Consider the following 16458-nt stretch of genomic DNA (forward strand, 5'->3'; position numbering starts at 1 on the left):
GAATCCTGCTTGGGAAGATCAGGGGCCAATGCCATGTAAAGGAGGGTTGATGGCCCCTCTGGACATGATATCCCTCTAGATTTCAACCTGGGACCAGGGAGAGGATGATGACAGGCAGGAGGGTCTTGGCTGCCTCACAATTTGAGGTACAACTGAGGCCGTAAAGTGTCCTGCTCTCTGAGTCAGGCCCAAGTTGGGCTTTCCCCGTTCCCCTGCTCCCCCGCTCCCCAGCAAGCTCCCTTACCACACTTAGCCCCAGCACGGTGCTGCCCAGGCCTACAGGCCTCTGCTGGCTCAGCTCGCTCCCCAGCTCCTGGGCCCGGCTTGTGGGCCAGTTCATAATCAAGGCCTGCCAGGCGCAGCAGGAAGCGGTCCTGGTTGATGGACTTTCTGAGCATCTTCAGGGACCCTTTCAGCCGCCGTTCCATTCGCTGTCGGAGGCAAGGCAGTCCACAGCCAGCTGGTGGTAGATGATGGTATGAGTCAGGGAAGGAAGAGAAAGTGGCTGTGAGCAGGAGGGCAGGGAGCAAAGCTAGGAGCTAGGAGGGATGTGGTAAGAGAGACTGGCTCCTGGGCTTGGTGTTAGGCATGGTCTGCCCTTAGTACAAACTCTGCCCCTTCCCTTTGCTGCTGAGACTTGTGGTTTCCCCACCTCTGACCCCTTGCTTTCCACCCTCCTCCCTGCAGTGCCCCCAGTCCCACCTGTGGTTTCTTCGGCTCTGACCTCTGCCTCCAGTTCCAGGGTGAGCCGAGTGACTTCCTTGCCTGGAGGGGTCCGGGCCCGCCGGCCCTTGCCCTTCCGAGAGGAGTCACACTTGAGGTGGATAAAGGTGATCTGGCAGTCAGAGCAGGGGGCACCACCTGGGGGAGAGGCCTTGTCAACTCCAGGGGCACCCCCTGGGGACAGAGAAGGCTCACTCCCAGCTCTCACTTTCCCACCCTAGCCCAAGCAGACCTCACCAGATCTCCACAACTGTCTCAGTTCACTTTTAAGGTAGGATACCTATTATTTGGTGGAGGGATATCCTGGGACTTCTTCCTTGGGCCCTATGCCTACAAGTGCTTCTTCCCTCTGCTCTGTCCAGAGTTCAGGATGCCAGTGGGTTTTTAGAGATCTCACTAAGCAGAGGAGCTGAGGGGTGGGGGAGGGGTGTGGTGGCCAGACAACCCATTGGAGGGGGGTCCCCAGTCCAGACCTGGTCCCGGGATTCTGCTGGCCTCCTCTGTTTTGCCTTTGTTTCTCAGGTGCAAACGGCATTTGGCATCCTTGATCTTGAAGGAGGCCCGCTGTTTAACCGACAGCACTGCAGCCTCTAGAGGGATGGCAGAAGCTCAGCACAGCCTGGGGGCACCGAGGGGGGTGGGTACTGCTGTGGAGGGTATTGAGAAGCTGGGCAATAAGCCACGGGCTTGGCTGGAGAAGGATTATGAGAGCCAGGGGACTCAGATGTTAGGGGCAGAGGGAGCAAGGCAAAAGGGCTGGAGAATGACAGAGCAAGGAAGGGGATCCAGGAAAAAGTAAGACCAGGAGAATTAATGAGGAGAAATCGGGGTTAATAAGCAAGAGAATAAGGTGGGAACAAGGCCTCTGGGCTGGTGCTCACCATGGCAGTGGTTGGAGTTTGTGCTGTTCCCGGTGTGGCCAGCTCGGGCTGGAGTGGCCCTGGGGCTGGGGGTGCCACAGCTCACCGTGAAGCCATTCTCAGACTCTGAGAGAAGGGGGCTGTCACAGCTCTGAGCTGCCCGCCCCCAACGCCTACTGGTTGGAGTAATGCAAGGGAAGCAGGAGAGCTACCTGAACAGCCAGCCTTTCCTCCCTGCCAGCCCTACAGCAACCACCCCTATGTACCTGGCAAAAACCGGGCCCGGGAGGGGCAGGTCAGGGCACAGGTGTCCTTCTTGCCAGACCGGTTGCAGCTGAGCATGGCTTTCGAGGCACCAGGACTGCTCTGACATTTGACCGGCTCTAGGAAGGGGAGAGAGACCTGAGGAGGAGAGGGCCTTCCTCTCCCACCCTCTACACTTGGCTGGTTTGGGAAGAGCATTAGCTACATGCAGAACTGTAACTGTAAACAGAGACTGATGAAGGGATTCCTCACCAGAAACTTCACGTCAGTAACTCAAATGGCTACATTCTACTCCCCTACTACCTTACCCCTTCCTTGGCATGGAACTCCCCACTTTCCAGGACCCCAATTCCCACCCCCCAAAAATGTAGTGCCAGCTCTGGCCAGCAGAGGGTGCCGCCCACCTGTGCAATCTTTGCCATTCCAGTGCAGCCGGCCCTGGCCTGCGGGGCAGGTACACTGGTAGCTGCCTGGAGTGTTGATGCAGCCAAAGCGGCAGCCTCCCCGGTTGATGCTGCACTCATCCACATCTGGGGGAAGGAGGAGGGAGACACCAACAATGGTGGGGGAGTAGGAGCCAGGGAGTGGGCAGTGAGTGAGGACCTTTAGTGAGAGTTCCAGGCACTCCAAGATGACTACTGGCTTGAGAAAAGCTCAAGCCTAGGATCTCCTTCCTTTATCTCTGTCCCCAAAGAACGATTGAGAAGCGGCCAAGCTGACAAGCTTTGCAAAGCCTGCCATTCCTTTTTGCCACTGGGGCTGTATTTGAGAGTTCAGGATGGGAGTGGGAGTCAAGAAGCAGCGTTGGGATGGGAGATAGAAATTTTGGAGGTAGGATGCTGTTCCCTGATCTCCTAGTCTCCCGGTTGTCTTAATTTCTCCCATTTATCATGATGGATGCAGACATGGCACATGCACCTGGGGACTGCCCAGAGCCAACGAGCCAAATCAGGAACTCATTCAACTGAAGGGTGTGGAGGTGAGAGGGGACAGGTGGCTGAGGGTCTAAACTTGCTGGCTTACCCCCACAGTGGGTGACACCATATAGCAGGTAGCCATGATGGCAGAGGCACTGGAAACTTCCTGGTGTGTTGACACATATGTGGTCACAGGTTCGATCAAAGGAACACTCGTCTATATCTGGAAGAATAAGGATTCAAGCCACTGAATCTGTCTTGGGGCATTTGACCCTGCAGTCCCTTGCTCAGGTGAAGGACCCAAATGAGGGGCCTTGGCCCTCCCTCATGGCCCAGCCCTAAGATCAGTGATTTAGCAATGCCTACCCATCCCCTGTGCCCCCTCCACTTGTAGTCTTTGGAGTCAGGAACTGTGAGATCTGGTACCTGTGGATCAGGGTCACCACATGTGGTTAGGCAGGTTGGATCCTGCCAAGGATTTGAAGTGGGGTGAAATCCATCCCTCCTTGCCAAAAGCAAGGTAGAGTTGGTCATCAAGAGGAAGGGGTACATTTGCTAATTTGCAGCATGACACTGCCCATGGAGGCTCTCCACAGTGTCTATTGACTTCCTCAGACTCTGGCCCTCTGGCCTCCTTGAAGCTCTCCTAGCCCCAGAACCTCTCCTAAGGGTTTCCCCTTGGCCCAAGTCTGCTCACCCTGGCAGTTCCTCTCATTGATGAGAAGCTTATAGCCCTTCTTGCAGCTGCATTCAAAGCTGCCCACTGTGTTGCGGCAAATGTGGTCACAGCCCCCGTTGTTCAAGCGGCACTCATCTATGTCTGGGAAGGCAGGACAAAGTAGAGAGAACCAAAGGTGATACCACAGGCTGGGGACAGATGAGGAGACAACATCCCTCCCTCCCTCACAGAGACTGAGAAAATCAAGCAGAGCTCTGGGCCTGCCCTTCTGACTCCTCTCTCACTCTCTGGTCTGTTTCTTCCCTGCTCATGGAATCTGTGGCCATTAGGACCAGTTTCTTTCCTGGAAATGAGCCCTCCCAGAAGGGGACAGATAGGAAGCAGAGTCAGGCCTTCAAGGACTGCCTGGAGTAGGAAGCAGGATGGCATTTGAACTACAGGGCTAATTTCTGCCCCTCACTCTGTGTGGATGGCACTTCCACAAAAGGCTGGTGGATAAGGCTTATATCTTCCCTGTCCCTGACCCCTGCCTAGCATAAGAGCCCCGGGCAGTGGGCAACAGGGCAATGGTGGGGGGGGGGGCACAGAGAGGTGGAGATTCAAAAGTGAGCCCCTCAGAGAGGAGGAGCTAGGAGAGAGCCGGCAGGAGGACCTCCAGGAGAGCCAGTGAGGCTGGGTAGCTGATGGGGGAGGGGCAGGGGCCAGGCAGGGGGCTGGACTGGGAGGTCTGGAGAGGCTCAGGCCTGAGGCGGCTTTCAGCACTAGGAAGGGAAGGGGGGGGGCGGGCAGTGAGCAGCTTCCTTCCTGAGGTCAAGTTCCCCAAGCTGGTGGCAGACAGGACCCAGGCTATTCACCCTTACTTGGGGGAGGGGGCAGAGAGGGCAGTCTTCCACTTCACTCTTAGCATACCTGTCAACAGTCCTTCCCAGCAGGAAACCTCTCAACTCTGGCTGTCTGACCTGCTGCCCCAGCCCTCCCCGTCTCCCCATCCTTTCTGCCAGCTGTTGGGCCAAAAGACACAAAGAAGGAGCTCAGTCCTCTTTCCAGTCCTCCTTGTGACCAGGGGACACAGACCTGATGAATCATTATTTTCAGTATGGCTACTCTTCCTTTTTCCTCCCCCACTCCACCTTTCTCCCAGACCTGGCTAATTAAAAGGAGGGGAAATAGGATGGACAACATGGGAAATTATACCATAATGATAACTATCATTTGTCAGGTACTGTTCTAAGTACTTAATATATAATCTTTATATAACTGATCTAATCCTTACAACAAGCGCCATTATTATAGTGGAACTGAGGCACAAAGACACTAAGTAACTTGCCCAGGATTGCAGAGCTGGGATCTGAACCCAGGTAACGAGTCTCCAGCCTCAGTGCTTCCACTGCTACCCTATTCTCCCTCTGACCAGTATAGCCTTCCCAGTGGGAAGGTCTGGGGAATGTGGGTTATGAAGGTTATGGAACACATCTGTGACCTTGTACACACATAGCCAGGGCTCAAATATCCTTCTAGACCCAGGGACAAATGAGAATAACATGTTCATTAACCAAGAGGGCTAGGGACCCAGAGCGGGATAGAAATGAGAGTAAGGAAAACAAGGTAGGGTGTGGGCAGCGGGCACTAAAGGACTGGCTGGACTTTTGTGCCCCTTGAACTGAACTGGGAAAGGTGCACAAGAGACAAGCCTTAGCCATGCTCCCAGTTCTTTCTAATCAGGATAGCCTCCAGGGGGTTGAGGAGGTCCTATAATAGGTACTAGATCTCTGATCCCAGCCTCAGCCCCCTCACCCCTATGCTCTGGTCCTCTGAGAGCCCTTACCTTTGCACGTCTTCCTGTCTGGCTGCAGCATGAAGCCCACAGGGCAGCTGCAGTGGACACCCGTCGCTGCATCGTGGCACTTACTGTCACAGCCCCCATTGTTGACAGCACAGGTCTCTGTTTAGGAGGGAGGTGGGGGATGGTAATGGGGTTATTGGCTTGGAGGAGTCCCAAACTTAAGGGTAGTAGAGAGTGCAGAGGCCTGAGGGAAGGCCTGAGCTGCCTCCCTGTGCTTTAGAAGGAGCACTCAGTGAAGGCTCCCAGCCCCCTTCCTCCCATGGCTCCCAGCCCCCAGCCCCTCACAAGTGCAGCCAAGCAGTCCACTTCCCTGCCCCCTACTTGATTGAAACAAGGTGGACAGCAGTGAGGCAGGTACAAGCCAGAGCTGTCAGGCAGGAATGTGCTGAGGGGGTGGAGGAGGTGGAGAGGGGAGGGTGCAGGGAGGGATGGGAGCTAAGTAAGGGTGGTTCTCAGCCGCCAGGGAACAAGAAGGGACAGATAAAAGTTTCCTCCTCTTTCCAGTGACTATCTCTGTGGTGGTTGGCGGGGGGGGGGGGGGGGGGGGTTCATAGTGGGGCAATCTTGGGAAGAGTGAACTTAGTGATTCTGGAGACAGCTGAGGGATTGCCCAGCTGTCTTAAAAAAAGATCCCAGTTCCAGGCCTGACTGCTCATCCTCAGAGGAGAGGCACATATTTGGTCATTTCCCAGCCCCTCCCCAGCTACCTCCCAACACCTCCCAAACCTTCCTTTTAGTTCCAGATGGAGATAAGCTGGCTGTTCTGTTGTTGTTTTTCTTTCCTAATGGGGAGAGATTGTCTAGGTAGGGGAGGGGGCCAAAAGAGAAGAAGAATTCGGAGGAGGAGGCAGGGTGTAAGAAAGTAGATGAAAGAGTTAGAGAACCTCAGAGCTAGGTCTCTTCTATTGCCCCCTCTTGACTGGTAAGACTCCTTTGCTGAGGGGTCAGAATAGAGGAAGTATGGATAGGTCACTCTCCCTATTTTCTGCATTCTGCAGGACATAAACAAGTTTAAACTGCAGCTCAGGAGAATGAGTTGAGCCCAGGGAAAAACCATCAGTTCAAATACTGCAAGACCCCTCCCCCTTCAGGGACTCTGGAGGATGTGTGGGCCATCCTCTGGGGGCCCTAGAATTCTCCCATTGGAAAGACAGAATCCCAAACCCTCTCCTGGGGAAGAAAGGAGAGTGGTTCTCCAAATCTGGGGAACTGAATGAGAAAAGCACCAGAGAACTATCATCTTCTTAAATCTTTGACTCCTAAAACTCAGGTCCAACCCTTGTCACCAAGGAGACCACCAAAGCAAGGGTTCCAGAAGAAGCCCAACCCTGCCTGTGGGTCCCTGGTCATGCCCCAGTTACTCAAATGCCCAGGTCTGGGAGCAGCCACAGTGGGATCTCTTGTGTGCCACTTACACCTTAGTCTCCTGAAGTTCCCCAAGACCATGGGAGAAACCTGGGAGGGAATGTTGAGTTCAGGCTCCAAGCCTAGCCATTCCCCCCAAGAGTGCTCTTAGTAGAAGGAGAGGTGCCCCCAAGCCCTGGAGCAGGGAGAGGGGAACAGATCCTGTGCTAAGACTAGGTAGGTTCTGAGGGATCCAAGGTGAGGAGCAGCAGAGCTGGCACAACACACATCTCAGGTCAGACGAGGAAGCTGGGTACAGCTGCCCTCCCCTGCAGGGCAGCATTAGCCAGGGCAGGGTTGAGGCGGCAGGATGGCACAGCCTCAACCCTTTGCTCTTAAGGTCGCAGTATGAAACCACAGTTTAATCTGTGCTGATTCTGTGCCAGGCACTTACTAGATGCTCTGCACACACTGTCTCAATCATCTCAGCAACCCCAAAGGAGAAAACTCTTATTCTCCCTGTCTACAGAAGAGTAAACTAAGGATCAGAGAAGAAAGTAGCTTGCTTGAGGTCATATGGTTAGAAAGGGGCAGAGGCAGGATTCAAACTCAGGTCAGTCTGAATTCAGATGTCATGCTTGTACCCATTATGGTGGGACAGAATGGCGAGTGATGCTGGGGCTGTGAGCTGGTGTGGGGGGAACCCAAGGAAGCAGCCTCAAGGAGGGATGGCATCTAACTCTATCCCACCCCTAACTCAGCCACCTAGTGGGCACAACGGGTAAGATGGAGCTGCTGGGTTTTTTGCTGTGTCGAAGGCAGAGAGAAGGGAGGGGCAGATGGCTGGGAACAGGTGAGGTGTTAGAAGGTGGGTGAGGGAGAAGGTGGGAGGAGGAGAGAGCAGGAGAGGAGGACAGTGACAGGAACAAAGAAAGACAAAACCAACACGAAGGCTCCTGGGCCAGCTCTTGGGGACTCAGGTTTCCTGTCACCCAATGGGCCCAGTACCGAGACTGCAGGGGAGCCCTGCTAATAGGCTAGAGTCCAGTCAGGCTGGGCCCAGTGGGCATGCGGTTAGTGGGAGCCCCAGCGGGTTAGCCCTTCCCCTAGCAAGCCAGTGAGAGCAAGCGGAGAGAGCAGACATATTTACCATTAGAAACGGCCTGAGGGGGGATGTGCTGCTCTAGCCGCCTTTCCCCTGTTTGACATTGTAAAAAAGCTGTTTAGATGCTGGGCAGCAGCCACTGTGGCCCACTGTGCCCCAGCCCCCTCCCCACCCTCCTCCTCCACCCTGTAGACCCAAACCACTAGCCCCAAATGATGAGCCCTGAGACTCCTATGCTTCATTCCCCAGCCTTGTCCTGCCTGGTATCCTCAAAGAAGCCAGGCTCCCACCAGGTGACTGATGGGAAACAGTCTCAGAGAGGGGCAGTCATGGGCCCAGTACCACACAGCATGCCAAAGGCAGAGCTGGGATGCAATCTCAAATCTTACAAGCTGCCAAATCCCGAAGGGGCCCACCCTTTCTGCTTAACTGTACTGCCCTCTCAGTCTCCCCACTAAATCTGAATGTCTTGGTGGCCCCAAACAATGATGTTTCCTCCTGCCAGGGCTGGGGAGAAACATGAGATCAGGGCAAGGCAAAATAAGTTCTGTTGGAGAAGAGGGAGAGGAACTCGGGAAGGACATAGCCATGAACCCTAGGACCTCCTCCTTTGCTCTCTTCTGCCTCACTTGGCCATGGTCCAGAAGACAGAATGGGTCTTGCATTAGAGAAGAGCTCAAGCTTACAAGGGGGTATTTTCAAAATCAGCCATGCTCAGGACGATCTGAACAGGGGGACACCAGAGGGGGATCTGGCCCCACATTCATGGGTCCCGAGCTCTGTCCTGACACATGCAGCTTTTCTTTGGGGACTGCATGCAGTTTCTTTGGGAGACTCTGGGGATGTGTGAGTGTGTCCAGGGGATGGTGGAGGGTTTAGGAAGCAGAAGATTTAGGCTCAGGAGGAAAAAGATGAAAGGAGCTGGAACAAACCAGCCAGGAGAAGGTGACAGGAGGACCTAAAAATGTTCTAGGGACTTTGAAGAGTTAGTTCAGAGGGAAACGTGTAGCAGGAGGGGGTTTAATTAAAGAAGTTTAGAACTGTGTGTACAAGTCTCTGAAGCAGGTACTTGAAGGACCCCTTTAAAAAAAATTTTTTTTTAATGTTTGTTTATTCTTGAGAGAGACAGACAGACAGAGACAGAGCATAAGTGGGGGAGGGGCAGAGTGAGAAAGGGAAACAGAATCTGAAGCAGGCTCCAGGCTCTGAGCTGTCAGCACAGAGCCCGATGCAGGGCTCAAACCCATGAACCGTGAGATCATGACCTGAGCTGAAGTCAGATGCTTAACCGACTGAGCCACCCAGGCACCCCTTTGAAAGACCCTTTTAGCAGCAGCATCTGCTCCTCTGTTCTCATGTCTGGGGGTTAAGGCAGTGCTGTCTGCAGAGATGGGCCGGGTCTCTGGAGTGAGATGGGGACAGTTTGGTTCTGAAGGTGAATATCATGTCTGTAACAAATACACAGAGTGACTGTGTTCACACCTCCTCACCCTCAGCATGTTGTAGCCCATGAGATGAATGGCATCTGTTGGTGCCCACAGACCAAACTTGCCCTTGCCTGGCTCAAGACACAGCCCTTCTCCCCGCCCAAACTCTTCTCTTTCACCTCCCACTTCTCCAAAGGGACACCCTGTCCCCGTTGTGTTTCTCAGCACTCTGTGAGCACACAGTAATCGGCCTTCACAAAAGACCTAAAGGCATAAGGCATTAGGAATTAAACGTCAGGAACTAAGGAATTAAGCTCATTTCTGGTACCTGAAAGTATGTGAGGGAAGGCCTAGGAATTCAGGAAAAGGGATCCAGGTGTTAAGAAGGCCCTGGAGCAGGGCAATAGGAATGGAAGGCTGGAACTGGTGGGGACGTGAAGGGCTACAGGCAGAGGTGAGAGAGTACCACTGAGATGTGGAGGAAATAGGAGGAAATGAGGGCTAGGGTAAGGGCAGTGGACAGGGGGACACAGCACAGACAGGAAGAAGAAACCTGGAGTCAGGAAACCCCATTTGTCAGTTCCGGGATGGTTGTTCCAGGAGAGAACACTCTCTGCCACCCTCAGTTCCAGAGTGGGGACAGTGGGCTGTGACAGCTCCCATCTTACCACACTAGTCAACCAGGGCCTTTGGTCAGGCTTTCCCAGCTGCATTGCCCCAGCTCTCCTCCCCTTCTCGGGCACAGCCTTGGTCAACAAGCACCTCTGCTAATTAGTCCCAGTTTGACAACACTTTCTCCTGGATAAAGAGGATGGTGGGGCTCCAGGGGTGGGGCAGGGGAACTAATGGGTCAGGGAGGAGAAGAGGGTGAGCCCTGCGATCTCTCAGAGTCATCCCTCACTAGACCTGGCCTCGTCTGGGTCTTCAGTACACTCACCAGTCATTCTGTGCCCAGCACCTGGGTCCCATGCGTTCCCCCTCCCCTGGTTCCCAACCCCCACTCCCAGCACAGGTGGCCTTGAGTTCACCAGCCTCACCCACCGATGCACGTCTTCCCGTCGGTATGGAGCACAAACTTGACATGGCAGCCGCACCGGGGACCCTGCTCTGTGTCATCGCACGTGTGCTGGCAGCCACCATTACCATAGTTGCATGTCACTGTGCAGAGAGGGCAGGAGGCCTGTCAGCTTGCTTTTCCTTGGGTGCCACATATCTGGAGACTGACTCTCATATCTAGTTGCCTCTCCCATGCTCCCTTTTCCTCCCACCTCTTGCTGCTGAGTCCCTACACCCTTCCTCTTCATTGCTTCTTCTCCCCAATGACCATCCCAATTATCTCACGTTTACAGTCCCGTTGGTTCTTGGTGAGTTCGAAGCCAGGGCGGCATTCACAGGCAATACCCCCTTTGGGTGTCTCCCGGCAAATGTGAGCACAGCCATGGTTCTTGTTCATGCAATTCATTCCTTCTAAAAAGGAAGAGGAGGGAGGTGAGTGCTCTATATCCCTGAATGCCTAGTGGAAGAGGAACTAGTGGGGTAGCTGGGGCCTAGGAAATTGAGAGAATCCACTGGGGCTGCAACACAGACAGGAGACACCAGTCCCTGTCCTGCGCAGAGCTGGGTGCTAATGAGCCATTCTCAGTGATGTATAGGTATTGATACCCAGCCCTCCAAAACCCTGCACGAGCACCCTCTCCTGGAGACAACAAAAAAGTAGTGTCTAATAGTTACATACTAGTGGATTTAGGAAGGACCCAGAAAAATAAAAAACATCTCTTGGGGCATCTGGCTGGCCCACTTAGTGGAGCATGTGACTCTTGATCTTGGGGTTGTGAGTTAGAGCTCCACATTGGGCTCTTTGCTGTCAGCATGGAGCCTGCTTCGGATCCTCTGTCCCCCCCCCCTCTGTCCCTACCCCTCTTGTGTGTGCATATTCTCTCTCTCTCTCTCTCTCTCTCTCCCTCTCTCCCTCTCTCTCCCTCTCTCCCTCTCTCCCTCCCTCCCTCTCTCCCCCTCCCTCCCTCTCAGAAATAAACATTTTAAACTGTTAAAAAAAAAAAAAAAGAAAAAAACTTACGGGGTGCCTGGGTGGCTCAGTTGGTTAAGCATCTGACTTCAGCTCAGGTTATGATCTCATAGTTCATGGGTTCAAGCCCTATGTCGGGCTCTGTGCTCACAGTTCAGAGCCTGGAGCCTGCTTCAGAGTCTATGTCTCCCTCTCTCTTTGCCCCTCCCCCACTTGCACTCTGTCTGTCTGTCTCTCTCTCTCTCAAAAATAAATGAACATTAAAAGAAAACTTTAAAAAACTCAAAAAAATAAAAGTAAAATCTTTAAAACAAACAAACATGATTTCTCCTCAAAGAGCTTTCAGTCAAACTGGGAAGAAGATAACAATGTGAGTGGGAAGAAATTGGTACAGATTTTTTACTATAGAAATTACTATAAGATTTGCTTTAAAGTAAACTCTGTGCCCAATGTGGGGCTCCAACTCATGACCCGTGATCAAGAATCACATGCTCTACCAACTGAGCCAGCCAAGCACCCCTAATTACTATAACATTTTATTCAACAAATATTTATTAAGCTCCCACTGCACGCAGAGCAGTGTATTAGGTTCCGGAGATACAAAGATAAATTAGACATAGTCCCTGCCCTCAGGGATGTCATAGTCAGTGTTGTGGGGGGGGAGGCTGCATCACAGAAATAGACAACAGTATTCCACTATTCTTGCCTCACCCTCCCTATCCAATTCAAGGAATAAGGCATTAGTGAGCCCATCAGATAATAGCAGCTTAGAGTCCAGCCATCTATACTTAGGCACGACATCCACCTTGGGTCTGACACAGAGGATCCCCATAGTAACCTCAATCCCACACTGATCCCAACCCCAGATGGATTCCCCCAGATTTTGCTCCAGCACAACATCTGTCTATGGAGCCCTTAGGATGTGATGGGTTGAGGGACAAGAGAAGAAGGAGCTAGTGGGGTTGAGAATAGAGGATGAGACCCAGGGGGTCCTGAGGGAAAGCTCCCCAGCAGGTAGAGAGAAGCCTGGGAGTGCAGGGGTGGGACCTCTCAGGTCATGGGCTGACCTTCTGGCCGCTGGATGCAGGTGTGCTGGTTGTCGCTGAGGAAGAAGCCCTCCCGGCAGTGGCACTCATAGCTGCCCATCATGTTGACACAGCTCTGCTGACAGCCACCATTGCCCTCGGCACACTCGTCCACATCTGTGTAGGATAGGTGGTTGGTGAGGCCATGGGGTGCAGGCCAGGCTCCAGAGTATGCCCTGAGACTTCAGCACCAAGGGCTGAAACAGTCTTAAGAATCTAGCACACACTTCCCGACTCTAATTCAGCACCCAGCCTCAGGCCAGCAAGTTCTCACCCACTCATCAGCTAATGTTTCACTGTTTTTGAAGAGGCCACCCAAAGAGGGCAGAGCTGGGGAGCTAAACAGGTGGAGAGGGGACATTTAAACCTGGCTCACTTAGGTGAAGACTTGCCTCCCTTTCACTCACTTGTCAGAATTGGGTGTGAAGCCAGGGGAAATCAGGAAAGGAGCCAGGGTAAGAGGCACAGAGGTGAAAATAAAGATGGAGACTGGTCAGGAAGAGAAATGGGCAGTTGGTGGCAGCCAGGGAATGAGAGAACCTGGGATCTGGTTCTAAGTGCAGGGAGAACTATGGCCATGGTGCTGAGGTCTGAGGGGCAACAATGGGTAAAGGCAGCAAGCCTCAACTCCTCGCAGGGCAGGGACCATTTTTGTGGACAGGCTACGGCCCCATCCTTCCTCTCCTCCCTCCCCATGCCTGGGCTTGCTGCCATAGTCCCTAGCCTTTCTCCTATTTTGGTTTAACAAAACAGTCTGGTAGCTTGGCGAGGAGGGATGGGAGAAGAGCTGCCAGGCCACACCCTAATCACCACCCCAAATCACCACCCTCAGGTCCCAGAGCTAAGCTTATTTGGGGGCTCTCACTTGAATGCCTTGACTCCCTCTCTGTGCTACCTACTGCCCTCCCAAGTCCATAGCCCCTCTCTGTCTTCCTTGGCCCAGGAGGCATCAGGGAGATTGGTCTCCAAACAGAGGAGCTGGAATTAGAGCTCCTGAGGCCCTCAACTGCTCCTCTCTTCCCATCCTCTCTGTTGATCCCTGAAACCCTGTCCTTTCCCCCATCTGGCCAAGGGCAGAGGGGCACGGATCCAGCAGGTTCCTGCCTGAGAGGTATACTTTCCTTTGCCTTATTCTTGTCCCTTCCCCCCCGTCACTACACCCCTGATTTCTCCCCATCCGTCTTCCACTGTGGCCCATCCTACATTCCATCCTTCCATATGCTCCCTTCTAATCCAACCTTATGACTTTGCTGCTCTAGCCAAGTTCTTTCCTCCAATTCTCAGTGGAGAAACAGACCTGGGGTATGGATGACTTAGGGTTCCCCTAAAAGCCAAAGGAAGAGTTGAGGCTTTGAACCCCAACCCTGGGGGTAGGGTTAGGTAGACCTCTGCTCCCTCTGACCCTTTCCATACCTACTCATTCTCTTATCCCTCTGGCTAGTTTCCCCCCAAACACAGGGAAATAAGACTTGGTGAGAATCAGGGGCCTAGTAAGGTCAAAGGCAACCAAACACCAGAAGCTGATGTTTCCGGTCCTGCAGGAAACTCTCTGTCCTGGTCAAAGTGTCACAGCTTCTCTTTCCAAAGGAGTCCCCAAAGAGGCCCTCACAAATAACTGGGCAGAAAAGTGAGGTCCTTCCCGGTAGCTACAGTGGTGGGAGAGGTGGCCAGGGCTGGGGGGGAAGGGTCCAGCAAGAATCAGGATGTAAAGGCCCGGGTTGGGAGTAGAAGCATGTAAGCCTGGTCCAAAGATGGAATGTGACTGGGTTTAGAGGCAGCTCTGTAGCAAGGAGGCTCTCAGACTAATAGAACGTCAGATAATTCACTGGTTTGGTCAGTTGGGGAAGCAGCCTAGCTGCTTTTCTGGGCATCATTCCTCTTACTTCTCTTCCTTTCCTGGTCTTCTAGTCTTCCGGTCTCCTATTTTTGTTCTGAGAGCAGAGAGGAAGAATTTGGAAAAGGACCCCTGGCTTCACATCTCAATTCCTGTTCTGCTATGGGCTTCAGTTTTTCTGCTTGGGGAAGAATCTGACATGGTCCCAGTAATTTTCCAAAAAGATGTGAGACCAAAGTTGAGTTTAGTGCCCTAGAGATTCTCCTATCTCTGCTCCAGCCCCTGGGATAAAGATCAGGTCAGATTGAGGCCTAAGAAGTGAGGAGAGGGTGAACCTGGAGGTTGCAGGATGAGCTGGGAGAAAACCAGCCTCAAGGGCCAGAGGCTTCCCAGGGCCAGGGAAGAAGCATCATCATCATCACCATCATCATCATCATCAACAACAACATTCCTCCCATGTATTGAACACCTACTCTGCTAAGGATTGTACAGGGCTCTTTATACATGTTGTCTCATGGTGATTCACCCAACAGCCTTTGAGTGGGATATTACCATCCTCATTTTAGAGATGAGGAAACTGAGGTTCCCAGAGATTTAGTTGATTTGCCTAAGGCCCCACAGATAGTAAGCAGGAGAGCAAGGATCTGGTGCAGCCAAATCACCTTCCACCATGCTCTGCTCTATATGGCTAAACCCACTATTGTCATCTTCTGACCCTTGCTCTGGGAGCACTTGCTAGCACCATCTCCTCTGCTGTTTTTCATCCAGCAGCAGGATTATTTCATCCTCAGTGCCCCATCTCAAAGGGGAGACTGACCTTGTTCTCTATTTTGTGAGAATGCCACTTTCTGATCACCTTCCTCTTCTTGCCTGGGAACTGGGAAGGGCTGAAAACACCTCCTCCCCCACAAGACAGCCCCTGCCCACACCTCCTCTCCCTTGCTCACCCAGACAGTTGTGTCCATCATGTGCCAGGTGGAATCCATCATAGCAGGTGCATCGGTAATTTCCAGGGATGTTGACACAGTCATGCACACAACCTGCATTATCTTCTCGTTCACACTCATCCACATCTGTGAGCAAAGAGGATCTGAGGCAGCTGGACATGCCTCCCACTGTCCACCCCTGGTGTTCAGCTTTGTGGTGGTTATGTATGTGTGTGTGTGTATAACCTTCTCTGTGTGTGTTTACATAATTACTTTCATAGCCTGCAAACCATTTTGCGTTTTACTATTGTTTATCTAAACTTAAGTCATAAACATTTTCACATCTCCCCCCGGTCTTTCTAATTACCACTGTACATGGTTGCAGAATATTCCACTGTGTTGCCAAATCATAATTCATTAATCTATTCTCTATTGTTAGATCCCTTCCATTTATTTTACTATTGTAAATAATGCATTAAAGGACATCTCCTGTGTGTTATTTTCTTTGAATTTCCCTTGAGTAGGTTCCCAAGAATAAAATTTCTGGGTCAAAGGGTATAAATACTTTTTAAATTTCCTGCTGGTGTGACAAAATCACTTTTCAATTCATAGTGTCACCAAGAATTAACGAGTGTACCTTGTTCGCTAAAGTGTTACCAACACTTAAGGTCGTAAATTTAAAATAACATCTCAAGACTGCTTTAATTTGCATTGCTTTAATTATGAGGGGGGACGAATGTGTTTGTTTATGGTATGAAATTCCCTTGGGGTAAACTGTTCTCATCCTGTGGGTATGGTGTAAGGGTCTAAAGATGGAGGTTCCAATGTCAGGGAGCCTCAGGCCTCAGTCCTGTGATCCTGATTCCCCCCCCCCTCCCCCGCCCCCGGCCAAGCTGTGAGGCTGTGAACTATTCCCAGCAGAACCTCAGCTAGGCTATATGGTGCCTTTGAGCAAATGAGAAAATGATGCCCTCTCTGGGAAAAAAGTAGCTGGCCACCACTCCCAAGCCCCTTCTCCATGCCCGCAGGGACTGCAGGCCTTACTGTCCTGCACAGTGTGGCTAACTCTGGGCAGTGGCACCCATTTCCACACTCAAGCAGGCCCCTCCCCCCTTCTCCAGGCATCCTCCCCGCCTCACCTTTGCAGTGTTTACCATCCCCTGTGTAGCCAGACTTGCAGATGCACTTGTACGACCGTGGGGTGTTCTGGCAGATAGCATCAATGTGGCAGTTGTCGGTCCCCTCCACACATTCGTCCACATCTGGCAGGGGCAGAGGAGGCACTTGAGACCCTCTGTCAGTGCATTCCAAGGGGTGTCTTGAAGGTGGTTCCCTAAGGGCAAAATCCCTTCTCCTCTAATGTAGAGACAGTGACCCCTCCAGAAGCAGGTGCTCTTCCACACCCTTCTGATTTCAGAGTGGGCT

General features: G+C 52.5%; 1 protein-coding gene and 1 long non-coding RNA gene across 13 annotated transcripts in view; one reads left to right on the forward strand and one right to left on the reverse strand.

Moving 5' to 3' along the window:
• LOC128315653 (uncharacterized) overlaps positions 1-16458 on the forward strand; it is a 75858-nt gene that overhangs the window by 14707 nt on the left and 44693 nt on the right. The window lies entirely within an intron of this gene.
• Positions 1-16458, reverse strand: part of SCUBE3 (signal peptide, CUB domain and EGF like domain containing 3) — a 38504-nt gene that overhangs the window by 8585 nt on the left and 13461 nt on the right. For 6 of the 11 annotated variants that reach the window (XM_027057933.2, XM_027057927.2, XM_027057934.2 and 3 more), the window contains exons 2-16: positions 16173-16295; positions 15055-15180; positions 12256-12390; positions 10504-10629; positions 10204-10320; positions 7781-7828; positions 5269-5385; positions 3462-3584; positions 2871-2987; positions 2252-2377; positions 1850-1966; positions 1605-1709; positions 1197-1313; positions 703-861; positions 245-460 (exon numbers count right to left, since the gene is read on the reverse strand). In XM_027057933.2, coding sequence (XP_026913734.1) covers positions 245-460; positions 703-861; positions 1197-1313; positions 1605-1709; positions 1850-1966; positions 2252-2377; positions 2871-2987; positions 3462-3584; positions 5269-5385; positions 7781-7828; positions 10204-10320; positions 10504-10629; positions 12256-12390; positions 15055-15180; positions 16173-16295 — 1872 coding nt within the window. The remainder of the gene's footprint in view (positions 1-244; positions 461-702; positions 862-1196; positions 1314-1604; positions 1710-1849; positions 1967-2251; positions 2378-2870; positions 2988-3461; positions 3585-5268; positions 5386-7780; positions 7829-10203; positions 10321-10503; positions 10630-12255; positions 12391-15054; positions 15181-16172; positions 16296-16458) is intronic. The other 5 variants (XM_027057929.2, XM_027057930.2, XM_053222914.1 and 2 more) reach the window with 4 other exon arrangements.

The sequence above is a fragment of the Acinonyx jubatus genome, chromosome B2 (genome assembly GCF_027475565.1).
Source record: "Acinonyx jubatus isolate Ajub_Pintada_27869175 chromosome B2, VMU_Ajub_asm_v1.0, whole genome shotgun sequence".
Classification (NCBI taxonomy): domain Eukaryota; kingdom Metazoa; phylum Chordata; class Mammalia; order Carnivora; family Felidae; genus Acinonyx; species Acinonyx jubatus.